The 17,125-nt window shown below is 40.9% G+C and overlaps 1 protein-coding gene across 1 annotated transcript in view; it reads right to left on the bottom strand.

Moving 5' to 3' along the window:
• Positions 1 to 1,469: 1,469 nt before the first annotated feature.
• The window catches only part of LOC138322080 (mucin-21-like), an 86,866-nt gene continuing 71,210 nt past the window's right edge, over positions 1,470 to 17,125 (bottom strand). Inside the window, exons 2-5 of the mRNA XM_069266136.1 lie at positions 9,430 to 9,731; positions 8,807 to 9,321; positions 3,104 to 3,333; positions 1,470 to 2,250 (exon numbers count right to left, since the gene is read on the bottom strand). Coding sequence (XP_069122237.1) covers positions 1,470 to 2,250; positions 3,104 to 3,333; positions 8,807 to 9,321; positions 9,430 to 9,731 — 1,828 coding nt within the window. The remainder of the gene's footprint in view (positions 2,251 to 3,103; positions 3,334 to 8,806; positions 9,322 to 9,429; positions 9,732 to 17,125) is intronic.

The raw sequence follows: 17,125 nt of genomic DNA, 5'->3' as shown, positions 1-17,125 counted from the left end.
GACCAGTAGTAGCTGTTGGACCGGTAGTTGTACTCTGTGTAGGACCAGTAGTAGTTGTTGGACCGGTAGTTGTACTCTCTGTAGGACCAGTAGTAGTTGTTGGAACCGGTAGCTGTTGTACTCTGTGTAGGACCAGTAGTAGTTGTTGGACCGGTAGCTGTACTCTCTGTAGGACCAGTAGTAGTTGTTTAACCGGTAGTTTGTTACTCTGTGTAGGACCAGTAGTAGTTGTTGAACCGGTAGTTGTACTCTGTGTAGGACCTGTTGTAGTTGTTGGACCAGTAGTTGTACTCTCTGTAGGACCAGTATGTTGTTGTTGGACCGGTAGTTGTACTCTGTGTAGGACCAGTAGTAGTTGTTGGTCCGTAGTTGTACTCTCTGTAGGTCCAGTAGTAGTTGTTGGACCGGTAGTTGTACTCTCTGTAGGACCAGTAGTAGTTGTCTATGCAGGACCAGTAGTTTTTGTGGTAGTACATCTGTGTAGGACCAGTAGTAGTTGTTGGACCGGTAGTTAGTTGTACTCTGTGTAGGACCAAGTAGTAAGTTGTTGGGACCGGTAGTTGTACTCTGTGTAGGACCAGTAGTGGTTGTTGGACCGGTAGTTGTACTCTCTGTAGGACCAGTAGTAGTTGTTGGACCGGTAGTTGTACTCTGTGTAGGACCAGTAGTAGTTGTTGGACCGGTAGTTGTACTCTTGTAGGACCAGTAGTAGTTGTTGGACCAGTAGTTGTACTCTCCTGTAGGTCCAGTAGTGTAGTTGTTGGACCGGTAGTTGTACTCATGTGTAGGACCAGTAGTAGTTGTTGGACCAGTTGTACTCTTCTCTAGGACCAGTAGTAGTTGTTGGACCGGTAGTTGTACTCTCTGTAGGACCAGTAGTAGTTGTTGGACCGGTAGTTGTACTCTGTGTAGGACCAGTAGTAGTTGTTGGACCGGTAGTTGTACTCTCTGTAGGACCAGTAGTAGTTGTTGGACCGGTAGTTGTACTCTGTGTAGGACCAGTAGTAGTTGTTGGACCGGTAGTTGTACTCTGTGTAGGACCAGTAGTAGTTGTTGGACCGGTAGTTGTACTCTGTGTAGGACCAGTAGTAGTTGTTGGACCGGTAGTTGTACTCTGTGTAGGACCAGTAGTAGTTGTTGGACCGGTAGTTGTACTCTGTGTAGGACCAGTAGTAGTTGTTGGACCGGTAGTTGCACTCTGTGTAGGACCAGTTGTAGTTGTTGGACCGGTAGTTGCCACTCTGTGTAGGACCAGTTGTAGTTGTTGGACCGGTAGTTGCACTCTGTTGTAGGACCAGTTGTAGTTGTTGGACCGGTAGTGTTGTACTCTGTGTAGAACATGTAGGACCAGTAGTAGTAGGTTGTTGGACCGGTAGTTGTACTCTCTGTAGGACCAGAAGTAGTAGCTGTTGGACCGGTAGTGTACTCTGTTGAAAGGCTCTGCTGTAGTTGTTAGTGTGTTGGACCGGTTAGTTGTACTCTGTGTAGGACCAGTAGTAGTTGTTGGACCGGTAGTTGTACTCTGTGTAGGACCAGTAGTAGTTGTTGGACCGGTAGTTGTACTCTGTGTAGGACCAGTAGTAGTTGTTGGACCGGTAGTTGTACTCTGTGTAGGACCAGTAGTGGTTGTTGGACCGGTAGTTGTACTCTGTGTAGGACCAGTAGTAGTTGTTGGACCGGTAGTTGTACTCTCTGTAGGACCAGTAGTAGTTGTTGGACCGGTAGTTGTACTCTCTGTAGGACCAGTAGTAGTTGTTGGACCGGTAGTTGTACTCTCTGTAGGACCAGTAGTAGTTGTTGGACCGGTAGTTGTACTCTGTGTAGGACCAGTAGTAGTTGTTGGACCGGTAGTTGTACTCTGTGTAGGACCAGTAGTAGTTGTTGGACCGGTAGTTGTACTCTGTGTAGGACCAGTAGTAGTTGTTGGACCGGTAGTTGGTACTCTGTGTAGGACCAGTAGTAGTTGTTGGACCGGCTAAGTGAGTACTCTGTGTAGGACCAGTAGTAGTTGTTGGACCGGTAGTTGTACTCTTTGTAGGACCGGTAGTAGTTGTTTGACCGGTAGTGGTACTATCTGTAGGACCAGTAGTAGTTGTTGGACCGGTAGTTGTACTCTGTGTAGGACCAGTAGTAGTTGTTGGACCGGTAGTTGTACTCTGTGTAGGACCAGTAGTAGTTGTTGGACCGGTAGTTGTACTCTCTGTAGGACCAGTAGTAGTTGTTGTTGTTGAACCGGTAGTTAGCTGTACTCTGTGTAGGACCAGTAGTAAGTTGTTGGACCGGTAGTATGGTACAGTCAGTTAGTTGTTGTACATTTTCATAGTTGTATTTTACTTTAGTTGGTATGACATTTGTAAGATTAGTTGTTTACGGTAGTTGTACTCGTGTTGGACCAGTATGGTTGTTGAACAACCACTAGTAGTGGAATTCCTGCCAATTAGTATAAATTAACATACAAATAGGTTAGTTTGTCTGATGATGGTACATTTAGTAGGTGTTCACCGTATTGTATCTCTGTAGGACCAGTAGTGGTTGTTTGGTACATCTGTTAAAAGTTCCAATGTAACAGTCAGTAAGTAGTTTTGTTGTAGTTGTACATACTGTGTGTTACAGTAGTAGTTGTTGGACCTAGTACATAACTCTGTAGGACAGTAGTAGTTGTTATAACGTAGTAGTGTGAGGTACTGGTTGTGGGTACCGGTAGTTGTACTCTGTAAAAGAGTTTTTGGTCACATCACTTAGTCCAGTAAGTTGTATGGACCAGTGTAGTTGTTACCCCAAAATGTACTCTGGTAGGACAGTAGTAGTTTTTCTTTGTTTGACCGGTAGTACCTGTTGTTTTATGAGAAAAAGTCAGGACCAGTGTAGTTGTTGGTAACGGTAGTTGTAGTCTTTTTCTTGGACCAAAAATAGTAGTAGTGTTGGTACGGTTAGTTGTACTCTGTGTAAGGACAGTAGTTGTAGTTGTGTTTGAAGTACATGTCATTAGTGGTATCGGTAGTTTTGGAGGGTTTTTAGTTGGTACCTGTAGTAGTGGTAACAACAAAACTGTTTGTAAAAAAAAAAAAGTAAAACAAAAAAAGTAAACCGGTAGTTGTACTACTCTGAATACACCAGTAGTAGTTTTGGACCTGTAGTTGGTAAAGAATCCGGTGTTGCTGTAGTAGTTGTTGCAGATGGTTTTGTTGGTACATCTGTAGTAGTGGTAACACCGGCAGTACTGGTTGTTGTTGGTACATCTGTAGTAGTGGTAACACCGGCAGTACTGGTTGTTGTTGGTACATTCTGTAGTAGTGGTGGTAACACCGGCAGTACTGGTTGTTGTTGGTACATCTGTAGTAGTGGTAACACCGGCAGTACTGGTTGTTGTTGGTACATCTGTAGTAGTGGTAACACCGGCAGTACTGGTTGTTGTTGGAACATCTGTAGTAGTGGTAACACCGGCAGTACTGGTTGTTGTTGGTACATCTGTAGTAGTGGTAACACCGGCAGTACTGGTTGTTGTTGGTACATCTCTGTAGTAGTGGTAACCACCGGCAGTACTGGTTGTTGTTGGTACATCTGTAGTAGTGGTAACACCGGCAGTACTGGTTGTTGTTGGTACATCTGTAGTAGTGGTAACACCGGCAGTACTGGTTGTTGTTGGTACATCTGTAGTAGTGGTAACACCGGCAGTACTGGTTGTTGTTGGTACATCTGTAGTAGTGGTAACACCGGCAGTACTGGTTGTTGTTGGTACATCTGTAGTAGTGGTAACACCGGCAGTACTGGTTGTTGTTGGTACATCTGTAGTAGTGGTAACACCGGCAGTACTGGTTGTTGTTGGTACATCTGTAGTAGTGGTAACACCGGCAGTACTGGTTGTTGTTGGTACATCTGTAGTAGTGGTAACACCGGCAGTACTGGTTGTTGTTGGTACATCTGTAGTAGTGGTAACACCGGCAGTACTGGTTGTTGTTGGTACATCTGTAGTAGTGGTAACACCGGCAGTACTGGTTGTTGTTGGTACATCTGTAGTAGTGGTAACACCGGCAGTACTGGTTGTTGTTGGTACATCTGTAGTAGTGGTAACACCGGCAGTACTGGTTGTTGTTGGTACATCTGTAGTAGTGGTAACACCGGCAGTACGTGGTTGTTGTTGGTACATCTGTAGTAGTGGTAACACCGGCAGTACTGGTTGTTGTTGGTACATCTGTAGTAGTGGTAACACCGGCAGTACTGGTTGTTGTTTGGTACATCTGTAGTAGTGGTAACACCGGCAGTACTGGTTGTTTGTTGGTACATCTGTAGTAGTGGTAACACCGGCAGTACTGGTTGTTGTTGGTACATCTGTAGTAGTGGTAACACCGGCAGTACTGGTTGTTGTTGGTACATCTGTAGTAGTGGTAACACCGGCAGTACTGGTTGTTGTTGGTACATCTGTAGTAGTGGTAACACCGGCAGTACTGGTTGTTGTTGGTACATCTGTAGTAGTGGTAACACCGGCAGTACTGGTTGTTGGTACATCTGTAGTAGTGGTAACACGTAGTGTAGTGTTGTACATCGTAGTACACCGGCAGTACTGGTTGTTGTTGGTACATCTGTAGTAGTGGTAACACCGGCAGTACTGGTTGTTGTTGGTACATCTGTAGTAGTGGTAACACCGGCAGTACTGGTTGTTGTTGGTACATCTGTAGTAGTGGTAACACCGGCAGTACTGGTTGTTGTTGGTACATCTGTAGTAGTGGTAACACCGGCAGTACTGGTTGTTGTTGGTACATCTGTAGTAGTGGTAACACCGGCAGTACTGGTTGTTGTTGGTACATCTGTAGTAGTGGTAACACCGGCAGTACTGGTTGTTGTTGGTACATCTGTAGTAGTGGTAACACCGGCAGTACTGGTTGTTGTTGGTACATCTGTAGTAGTGGTAACACCGGCAGTACTTGTTGTTGTTGGTACATCTGTAGTAGTAGTGGTAACACCGGCAGTACTGGTTGTTGTTGGTACATCTGTAGTAGTGGTAACACCGGCAGTACTGGTTGTTGTTGGTACATCTGTAGTAGTAGTGGTAACACCGGCAGTACTGGTTGTTGTTGGTACATCTGTAGTAGTGGTAACACCGGCAGTACTGGTTGTTGTTGTTGGTACATCTGTAGTAGTGGTAACACCGGCAGTACTGGTTGTTGTTGGTACATCTGTAGTAGTGGTAACACCGGCAGTACTGGTTGTTGTTGTAACATCTGTAGTAGTGGTAACACCGGCAGTACTGGTTGTTGTTGGTACATCTGTAGTAGTGGTAACACACCTGGCAGTACTGGTTGTTGTTGGTACATCTGTAGTAGTGGTAACACCGGCAGTACTGGTTGTTGTTGTTGGTGTACATCTGTAGTGGTAACACCGGCAGTACTGGTTGTTGTTGGTACATCTGTAGTAGTGGTAACACCGGCAGTACTGGTTGTTGTTGGTACATCTGTAGTAGTGGTAACACACGGCAGTACTGGTTGTTGTTGGTACATCTGTAGTAGTGGTAACACCGGCAGTACTGGTTGTTGTTGGTACATCTGTAGTAGTGGTAACACCGGCAGTACTGGTTGTTGTGGTACATCTGTAGTATGTGGTAACACCGCAGTACTGGTTGTTGTTGGTACATCTGTAGTAGTGGTAACACCGGCAGTACTGGTTGTTGTTGGTACATCTGTAGTAGTGGTAACACCGGCAGTACTGGTTGTTGTTGGTACATCTGTAGTAGTGGTAACACCGGCAGTACTGGTTGTTGTTGGTACATCTGTAGTAGTGGTAACACCGGCAGTACTGGTTGTTGTTGGTACATCTGTAGTAGTGGTAACACCGGCAGTACTGGTTGTTGTTGGTAAATCTGTAGTAGTGGTAACACCGGCAGTACTGGTTGTTGTTGGTACATCTGTAGTAGTGGTAACACCGGCAGTACTGGTTGTTGTTGGTACATCTGTAGTAGTGGTAACACCGGCAGTACTGGTTGTTGTTGGTACATCTGTAGTAGTGGTAACACCGGCAGTACTGGTTGTTGTTGGTACATCTGTAGTAGTGGTTACACCGGCAGTACTGGTTGTTGTTGGTACATCTGTAGTAGTGGTAACACCGGCAGTACTGGTTGTTGTTGGTACATCTGTAGTAGTGGTAACACCGGCAGTACTGGTTGTTGTTGGTACATCTGTAGTAGTGGTAACACCGCATCTGTGTTGTTTGTACATCTGTAGTAGTGGTAACACCGCATACTGGTTGTTGTTGGTACATCTGTAGTAGTGGTAACACCGGCAGTACGTGGTTGTTGTTGGTACATCTGTAGTAGTGGTAACACCGGCAGTACTGGTTGTTGTTGGTACATCTGTAGTAGTGGTAACACCGGCAGTACTGGTTGTTGTTGGTAACATCTGTAGTAGTGGTAACACCGGCAGTACTGGTTGGTGGTTGTTGGTACATCTGTAGTAGTGGTAACACCGGCAGTACTGGTTGTTGTTGGTACATCTGTAGTAGTGGTAACACCGGCAGTACTGGTTGTTGTTGGTACATCTGTAGTAGTGGTAACACCGGCAGTACTGGTTGTTGTTGGTACATCTGTAGTAGTGGTAACACCGGCAGTACTGGTTGTTGTTGGTACATCTGTAGTAGTGGTAACACCGGCAGTACTGGTTGTTGTTGGTACATCTGTAGTAGTGGTAACACCGGCAGTATGGTTGTTGTTGGTACATCTGTAGTAGTGGTAACACCGGCAGTACTGGTTGTTGTTGGTACATCTGTAGTAGTGGTAACACCGGCAGTACTGATTGTTGTTGGTACATCTGTAGTAGTGGTAACACCGGCAGTACTGGTTGTTGTTGGTACATCTGTAGTAGTGGTAACACCGGCAGTACTGGTTGTTGTTTTTGATAAATCTGTAGTTGTGGTAACACCGGCAGTACTGGTTGTTGTTGGTACATCTGTAGTAGTGGTAACACCGGCAGTACTGGTTGTTGTTGGTACATCTGTAGTAGTGGTAACACCGGCAGTACTGGTTGTTGTTGGTACATCTGTAGTAGTGGTAACACCGGCAGTACTGGTTGTTGTTGGTACATCTGTAGTAGTGGTAACACCGGCAGTACTGGTTGTTGTTGGTACATCTGTAGTAGTGGTAACACCGGCAGTACTGGTTGTTGTTGGTACATCTGTAGTAGTGGTAACACCGGCAGTACTGGTTGTTGTTGGTACATCTGTAGTAGTGGTAACACCGGCAGTACTGGTTGTTGTTGGTACATCTGTAGTAGTGGTAACACCGGCAGTACTGGTTGTTGTTGGTACATCTGTAGTAGTGGTAACACCGGCAGTACTGGTTGTTGTTGGTACATCTGTAGTAGTGGTAACACCGGCAGTACTGGTTGTTGTTGGTACATCTGTAGTAGTGGTAACACCGGCAGTACTGGTTGTTGTTGGTACATCTGTAGTAGTGGTAACACCGGCAGTACTGGTTGTTGTTGGTACATCTGTAGTAGTGGTAACACCGGCAGTACTGGTTGTTGTTGGTACATCTGTAGTAGTGGTAACACCGGCAGTACTGGTTGTTGTTGGTACATCTGTAGTAGTGGTAACACCGGCAGTACTGGTTGTTGTTGGTACATCTGTAGTAGTGGTAACACCGGCAGTACTGGTTGTTGTTGGTACATCTGTAGTAGTGGTAACACCGGCAGTACTGGTTGTTGTTGGTACATCTGTAGTAGTGGTAACACCGGCAGTACTGGTTGTTGTTGGTACATCTGTAGTAGTGGTAACACCGGCAGTACTGGTTGTTGTTGGTACATCTGTAGTAGTGGTAACACCGGCAGTACTGGTTGTTGTTGGTACATCTGTAGTAGTGGTAACACCGGCAGTACTGGTTGTTGTTGGTACATCTGTAGTAGTGGTAACACCGGCAGTACTGGTTGTTGTTGGTACATCTGTAGTAGTGGTAACACCGGCAGTACTGGTTGTTGTTTGTACATCTGTAGTAGTGGTAACACCGGCAGTACTGGTTGTTGTTGGTACATCTGTAGTAGTGGTAACACCGGCAGTACTGGTTGTTGTTGGTACATCTGTAGTAGTGGTAACACCGGCAGTACTGGTTGTTTTTGGTACATCTGTAGTAGTGGTAACACCGGCAGTACTGGTTGTTGTTGGTACATCTGTAGTAGTGGTAACACCGGCAGTACTGGTTGTTGTTGGTACATCTGTAGTAGTGGTAACACCGGCAGTACTGGTTGTTGTTGGTACATCTGTAGTAGTGGTAACACCGGCAGTACTGGTTGTTGTTGGTACATCTGTAGTAGTGGTAACACCGGCAGTACGGTTGTTGTTGGTACATCTGTAGTAGTGGTAACACCGGCAGTACTGGTTGTTGTTGGTACATCTGTAGTATGGTAACACCGGCAGTACTGGTTGTTGTTGGTACATCTGTAGTAGTGGTAACACCGGCAGTACTGGTTGTTGTTGGTACATCTGTAGTAATGTGTAACACCGGCAGTACGTGGTTGTTGCTGGTACATCTGTAGTAGTGGTAACACCGGCAGTACTGGTTGTTGTTGGTACATCTGTAGTAGTGGTAACACCGGCAGTACTGGTTGTTGTTGGTACATCTGTAGTAGTGGTAACACCGGCAGTCGTGGTTGTTGTTGGTACATCTGTAGTAGTGGTAACACCGCAGTACTGGTTGTTGTTGGTACATCTGTAGTAGTGGTAACACCGGCAGTCGTGGTTGTTGTTGGTACATCTGTAGTAGTGGTAACACCGGCAGTCGTGGTTGTTGTTGGTACATCTGTAGTAGTGGTAACACCGGCAGTACTGGTTGTTGTTGGTACATCTGTAGTAGTGGTAACACCGGCAGAACTGGTTGTTGTCGGAACATCTGAAGTAGTGGTAACACCGGCAGTACTGGTTGTTGTTGGTACATCTGTAGTAGTGGTAACACCGGCAGTACTGTGGTTGTTGTTGGTACATCTGTAGTACTGGTTACACCTGCAGTAGTGGTTGTTGTTGGTACATTTGTAGAAGTGGTAACACCGGCAATACTTGTTGTTGTTGGTACATCTGTAGTAGTGGTAACACCGGTAGTACTGGTTGGTATTTGTACATCTGTAGTAGTGGTAACACCAGCAGTACTGGTTGGTATTTGTACATCTGTAGTAGTGGTAACACCTGCTGTACTGGTTGTTGTTGGTACATCTGTAGAAGTGGTAACACCGGCAGTAGTGGTTGTTGTTGGTACATCTGTAATAGTGGTAACACTGGCGGTCGTTATTGTTGTTTGAACATCTGTAATAGTGGTGACACCGGCAGTACTGGTTGTTGTTGGTACATCTGTAGTAGTGGTAACACCGGCAGTACTGGTTGTTGTTGGTACATCTGTAGTAGTGGTAACACCGACAGTACTGGTTGTTGTTGGTACATCTGTAGTAGTGGTAACACCTGCAGTACTGGTTGTTGTTGGTACATCTGTAGTAGTGGTAACATCGGCAGTACTGGTTGTTGTTGGTACATCGGTAGTAGTTGTAACACCGGCAGTACTGGTTGTTGTTGGTACATCTGTAGTAGTGGTACTAGTTGTACTATGTACTTCTGTAGTTGCATTTACCACTGCAGTAGGTGTTGTAGATGTCATTAACAAAGATGTTGTGACGGTTGACTGAGTTGTTAAAGCAATGAGGTTGGCTACAATTATCCATACTGTTATTGCCTTAACGGCCGTTTCCATATGTTGATGTACGTCCCTGCAACAAAAATAAACTGAATTATTGAAGTTAACAGATGAAGATGTTTTTATCTGGTACGCGTTAAATCTGAGTACATGTTTTGATTTATTAAGCTGTGACACTGAAATATTAGTCTTTGTCAATTGTAAGTAAATAATTTACAGACTATCTTCATAACGGGCTTTGACACTATTTACTAATTTTTGGGGTTTTGCTTTAATTTTTGGGATAGGACCGTTTATCAACGATAATTTATTACACAGTTCATGTCAACATAAGTAATGGAAACAATCGTAAAAGAAACAATTATCAAGTACATGAAAACTAATAAAATATTCAGCAAGAAACAATGTGGATTTCTTCAAGGAAGATCTGCCGTTTTGTAAATAATTCAAATAATCGACCAAGGATGGAAATCCATGATGAAGGAGGATGTATTGTGATTTCATGAAGCAAATGGCAACATCCTTCACGGCCGACTTGTCCATAAAATGAGCATGTACGGATTTACCGGTAAAATCACAACCTGGATTAAGGCCTTCCTTCTCCATCGCAAACAACGCGTAATAATAAATACGGACACATCATGCTGGAGAGCGGTAGGCAGTGATATTCCACAAGGATCCTCCATTGGACCAGTTCTATTTGTCTTGTCCATAAATGACCTCCCAAACATAACAAGTACAGAAACCAACACGTTCCTTTTTGCTTTGCGAATGAATCTGCAGTATTGCGAAGTTCTACAGCAAGACTTGCTGAAAGCACAATAGTAGCAAAAAAAAGTGGCTTCTGTTCTTCCTCACAAAGTAATGCTAATCAGCAAAAGCGATATTGACAACTTCACGTACAATCTAGATGATGGAAAGGAACTTCCCTATGCAGAACACGAGAAATATATTGGAGTCACCATTGACAATAATTTAACAGTTAATGTTCATAAATCTGAAAAAAGTCGACAAGGCCAACTCTATAATGGGGGTAATGAGGCGGACTATGGAATGCATGAATCTGACAACATTCACAGCCCTATATAAAGAAATAGTGAGACCACACTGAGAGTATGTTAAGCAGATCTCGAGCCCACATATCAGTAAACACATATAAGCTGTACAAAGAAGAGCTACCAAACTACTTCCTGGAATGGCGAATCGTTGTAACCTGAGAGACTGCAACGTCTGAAACTTCTGACATTGGCATATAGAAGAGCCAGATGAGATATGATAGAGCTATACAAAATAACAAATATGATCCCGTGATATCGACTTCCATAACAGCGAACCAGAAAAAACATTACCAGAGGACACAAAATATATATATATAAAGAGAACGCGCCTAAGTTTCCGAAGCATTCATCTCTTCGCCGAACCGTGGATATATGGAACAGCCTTCCATCGGAGGTTGTAACATCACCAACAGTCAGATCATTTGAACATAGACTTGACCGCCATTGGAAGCACCAACCTTTTATCTATAACCACTATGAATCCATCAAAGTCTCTCATACAGACCCGTAATTAGGATCGAACTCTTATGGAATTTATTATATAGATAATTTAAAACAGATAACGCATACAATTAACAATGTGAACACATAATTAATTTATCATATCCATGGTCTGATTTCTGTCCATCAGTGCAGCTATCTACAGAGAACTTGATAAATTATCAGAACTCGTGGAAGTAGTATTCTCAACAATTTATTGTACAAAGTGTGTATGTAATATTGCGCTATGTTACAACAAAGGAAATCCTCCAGTCCGAATAAAATCTGTGTATATGTGGTCATAATGATCACATTTTGGATATCCTCATTTTAATAGCGGATTCTCACAGAAGTTTGCAAACAAAACAATGTTACGAAATTTACATCAATGTTTTAAATCACTGTTTAGATTATTTGATAAATGAGATACATTGTTATGTACCCCGACGGTACTATTATTTTTTCTACTGATTATTTGTCTACATCAATTCAAACATCAATGTTTCTATTGATAACACTTTCTTTTAATTTCAAAAGGATATACTTAATTTTTCTTTGTTTTCATACTATATCTGGAATTCTGATTGGCCGATTTTTTTTTTTTTTTTTTTTTTTCATTTAGCATTGATGTACGGTGGCTGATTTATGCCATTTCGTCTTTTCGTCTTTTCGCCCCGAAAAAAACGAAAATTAAATATTTTAATTCTCGTCTTTTCGTCTTTTCGTCTTTTCGCCCCGAAAAGACGAAAATTAACAAATTTAAATTTGAAAAGACGAAAAGTCAAACACGAAAAGACGAAAGTGAAGCACGCTAATTAGCGCCTTTAATTTTCGTCTTTTCGCCTTCAAAAATCTCGTCTTTTCGTCACGAAAAGACGAAAATTAACAAACCTTAAATTTCGTCTTTTCGCCCCGAAAAAACGAAAATTAACAAATTTTAATTTTCGTCTTTTCGCCCCGAAAAGACGAAAATTAACAAACCTTAAATTTCGTCTTTTCGGCTTTTCGCTCCAAAAAATTACAAATTTCAGATATACTTTGTCATCTTTCATATACGACGGAGATTATAATGTAATTTCCACTGTACAATTATGATGAAGACCATGTCATGTATGTAGTCAAAATGTCTTTTCAAATAATATACAGTACATTGTACCTACTGATTTACTGTTATAATTAACTGTATTTTAACAAGTTCTTGGTACAAGTCCTTCCTTTAAACTCAAAGTCTTCACGAGTTGTCTTTCATAAAAATATTTTGTTAACAAGTTGATCCGTGGTTCAAACGCTTTCAAATATTACCCGCCGACAACTTTTTTTTTCAAGTTGTGTAGTGGAGGCAACTCCTGTAAGTACTATGTTTAGCATCTTAAGTTCATTATGTCCTAACATATACACGGCAATGTTTTGATAAGCGTAATTGTTAAATAAGGCGATTAGAACACAAAAAATAAGATATTAATGAATTTTAGAAAATGTATCAATCACGCCAAAAGATTTGCGGAATGATGAATCTGTTAGTGGCACGTGGCATATGCCACGTGTGAGAAATCTACGTAACTGCTGTAAACATACATGTTGACTTATGTTTTAAAACTTCAAATCTTAGTTATTGATGAAGATACTTGTAATACTATCAATTTAATAAATCGATTGTTATCATAAACTACTTTGATGCTTCCATATTGAACAATTAAGTCAATATTAAGATAAAAAGATTTCAAAATGACTTCCACACCCGACCGGAAGACGAAAAGACGAAAATTAAGGTTTGTTAATTTTCGTCTTTTCGGGGCGAAAAGACGAAAAGACGAAATTTAAGGTTTGTTAATTTTCGTCTTTTCGGGGCGAAAAGACGAAAAGACGAAATTTAAGGTTTGTTAATTTTCGTCTTTTCGGGGCGAAAAAACGAAAAGACGAGATTTTTGAAGGCGAAAAGACGAGAATAAAAATCGCTAATTAGCGTGTATCACTTTCGTCTTTTCGTGTTTGAGTTCGAAAAGACGAAAATTAGATTGGTTAAATTTCGTCTTTTTGGGGCGAAAAGACGAAAAGACGAAATTTAAGGTTTCTTAATTCTCGGCTTTTCGCCCGAAAAGACGAAATGGCACAAATCAGCCACCGTATTGATGTCACTATTTTTTCTTCGTTTTATCGGGCTATGAAAATCGGGGTTAACAAACAGTTTTTCAAAAGCAGTTTAGATTACATATTAATGTAAGAGTTATCTCCCCTGACCCGTCAGACGATTGACTTGTATACAGCCTTGACATTGAATACATAACCAGAAAAATACGATTTCATAAAGCGTAGAGCATTTACAGACCCTGGTATTTTTTCTTTTTAAAAACAGAAGCAGAAGGATTAATATGTTTCTTCAGTTTCAAAAGTTACTGACTTTCAACCAATAGAGTCATTGAAAAGTTTAAACTTCTTATTTTACGTCCCGAAAAAAATCCGTACCACTATGTCCTATATGGAATGAAGTACTGATTTCGCATGTACTTCAAGCAAAACAATTCATCTAAAATGTATGTTTATGTTAATTATACACATATATACACGATTAAGCATCAATAGTTTTTCAGATGTTTGGTATCGTTTATGCTCTGTCGGGGGTAGAGCATCTTGGAATAAGCGCGTTGTTGCTGAAGTATTTTCAGTGTCAAAGCTGAGATATTCTATAAAAATCAGTATCCGATATAATCTATTTAACTACATTGTACCTGTAAATCCAAAATGTCTGGGTACCAGTTCTACACGATGGATGCCAGATCAAGTTTCTGAATGCCCATCTATCGTCGGTGACCCACGGTTGATTGCACTACACTACGCTACACTTAATACGTGTAACGTAGTGTAGTGCACTCAACCGTGGGTCACCGACGATGACCCTCATCCAGCTGAGTAAATCTACAATTATAATTTTATTTCTTATTTATAAACAAATACGATATATCTTGTCAAAAGAGCCTGATTGCGATAGCCACAAACAAAAACAAGAGGCTCGTGGGCCTTAACGGTCACCTGATATTTGATACAAATTAGTTATGTCATTTACAAGCCAACTTATATCTTTTGTCCACAAGGTCCAATAATAATCATTAGTGCAAAGGGCAATAACTCCGTAAATTACCGTCAAATCAAGCTGATTTTCAAACGACTCCATACGACGACAAGTTAATGCTTAAATAGGCCAGTTTTATCAAATAACCCATCTATGAAATCGGTAGAGATTGTCACACTCATTGAACATTAATAGGAGATACTGCGTTAATCAACTCGGATTGTTTTGAGCACAGGGATCTGATAATTATTTAAAGTTTACATTATAATGAACCAAATAAAGTGTCATAAAATCATTTAAGACGTTTTAGGGGTCTCTGTAAAAAAAATGGTAAAAATTACACTCTACATAATACTACTGTAGGCTTGCTATTATTAGCGGGGACTTTAATTTCGCTACATTCGCGGGTCCATCCAAAATTGCGAAATGTAATCCCCCGCGAAACTTATCAAAATCATGGTTTCATGTATAATAGCCTGTCATAAGAATTGGACTTTCAAAGGCTAGACAAATGATTCACGAAAATAAACCCCGCGAATAAGTACACCACAGTAAATCTGACATTTTACATCCGCGAAATTTGACAACTATACAGTATATACGTATATAGTACTAGATTGTATGTAGAATATGATACCCCTAAAAGGTCTAAAACAGTCTTAGGACACTTAGGTGGGTCTATAATTATATAAACTGTTACTAATTCTCAGATCCCTGTGGTTTAGAGATACGAGACAGAAGATGTGAAATAAGCTCAGACATAATTCAGAAGTTTTCACTATATTGACGTAACGCCCAAACTATACGTTTCACCAAGATACGTTTCACATGGAGAAAATTTTTAAATAATAAAAGTTATGGATATTAGAGAAGAGACATCATGCTGATGGGAATACAACATTTCTATTTTTGCGGACTTTGGTTGTCATGGTTACACCAAGGCTTGGTGTCATACTTGATTCATGATGACGACGCAAGGACTCGTAATGTGTAGCATCATAGGACACCAGTCACACTTTGGAAGTAAATAAAAAGATGAATCAATAAACTGAAACAAGAAAAACTTCCCCTTTCACAATTCTTAGTTCAACCAAAGATTTGTTTTAATCTGTGGATGTACGATTAAAAGAATACATTTCAATAATATTCTATGCCAACATTGGAAGTCATTTTAGCAGAGCATTTTATCTCAATCTTCTGAAAGTTGAGCGTTGGAAATGATCGCAATGACGACTAAATCTTGGGTATTAGCGTTTTTGTTGGCTACCAAATGGATTCAATGTAACCTCGTGACATCACTGTATCAACAAAATTACTAAAATTACTACTTTCTCGGAGTTGCATTCATATGTCACGAAACTCGCGGTTTTCTTCAGACTAATATCAAAATGGCGGTATATCATAAAAGAAATTGTCATTAGACAATTTGAGTTGCTTTTCACTAACAACAAATTTCGGTCAAGGTCAATCACATTAACAAACATGGTACCCCTTTATCTCAACATGCTACAGAGTTAATATTAGGTCTCAGAATTTCACAAGAAGTCATTTGAAGATTTTATGATTTTTGGCCCTGTGAGTATAGGAGAAAAACCTGAAACTGTAGATTAGTCAAGATAATGGACTATGCGAGGCCTGAAGGGCCGAACATTGTTCATTATCTTGACTAATCTACAGTTTGAGGTGTTTCTTTTATTTAAAACATGGTACTCTGATGTACAGTATAAAGGTATTGACTAGGATTGAGGGCAACAGATGATTTGTTGAACCTGGAGATAAACTGTTACCCGAGGCCGTCAATAGCCAAAGTTATATTCAGGAAATTCTAAGACACCGGGAATCTGTAGTGTCAGCGGTTTGAAAAAAAAATAACAATCATATGTCCAGTATATGCATCCGGTAATGTTTTGTGAACCTAATGATAGTATAATAATAATTCTCTTTTGCTTATCTATATATTTTATTGTTTTACTGATTGATAAGAGGTCAAATAATTGATAACGTATAATAGTTTGTCGTTGGGAATATTCAAAAGCATGCTGCAGGCCTTATATTAGGCCTTTAGGCCTTCTAGAACTTCACCAGAAGTCATTTAAAGTTTTTAGGAGTTTTTTTGTCTATGGGACCTTGAATATCGGCCAAAGACAATCATATTAACAAACTTCATAGTCATTTATCTCAGCATGCTACAGGCCTAATACTAGGTCCTAGACCTTCTAGAACTTCACAAGAAATGATTTAAAGATGGTAGGAGTTTTTGCCCGTGTGACCTTGAATGAAGGTCAAGGTCATTCACAACTTGATAGCCATTTAACGTTTCCCCATATTGTAGGGCATGAGTTGAAGGCGTGACAGCAGCATTTTTATGTTGGTCAAAATTTAATATGGTCGCTATCCCAAACAGAAAGAACTTTGACAAGCCGTGAACGAGATATTGATATAAGTTTAAAACGGAAAAGAGGTAATAGCGGCCATATTGAATTTTTGACCGACATCAAAATGCTGCCGTCACGCCTTCAACTCATGCCCTATAATATGAAGAAACGTTAATTGCCATATCTCTTACCATTTCGGAGATCCTTTGTATACAACATTCTGTGCGGAAGAAGAATAAAAACAGAACAAAAACAATAGTTCTTTTTATTCATAGGTGAAAAAACCTAATAATTGTATAAGTTAAAAAACAAACTCGAAGCAAAATAGAAAAATACCAAGCCTCGGGATACACAGCATTTTGTGATCCTCGGGTTGGACATCCTTACATTTATACCCACACAACAAAGATGGTCATCCTCACCCGGATTGATAGCGGTAACTTGAATTGTATGGTCCATGGACATGGTTGATGTTTATAGTGCAAGT

Source organism: Argopecten irradians, chromosome 4 (genome assembly GCF_041381155.1).
Source record: "Argopecten irradians isolate NY chromosome 4, Ai_NY, whole genome shotgun sequence".
Taxonomy (NCBI): domain Eukaryota; kingdom Metazoa; phylum Mollusca; class Bivalvia; order Pectinida; family Pectinidae; genus Argopecten; species Argopecten irradians.
This window is presented reverse-complemented; position numbering and strand designations above follow the sequence as displayed.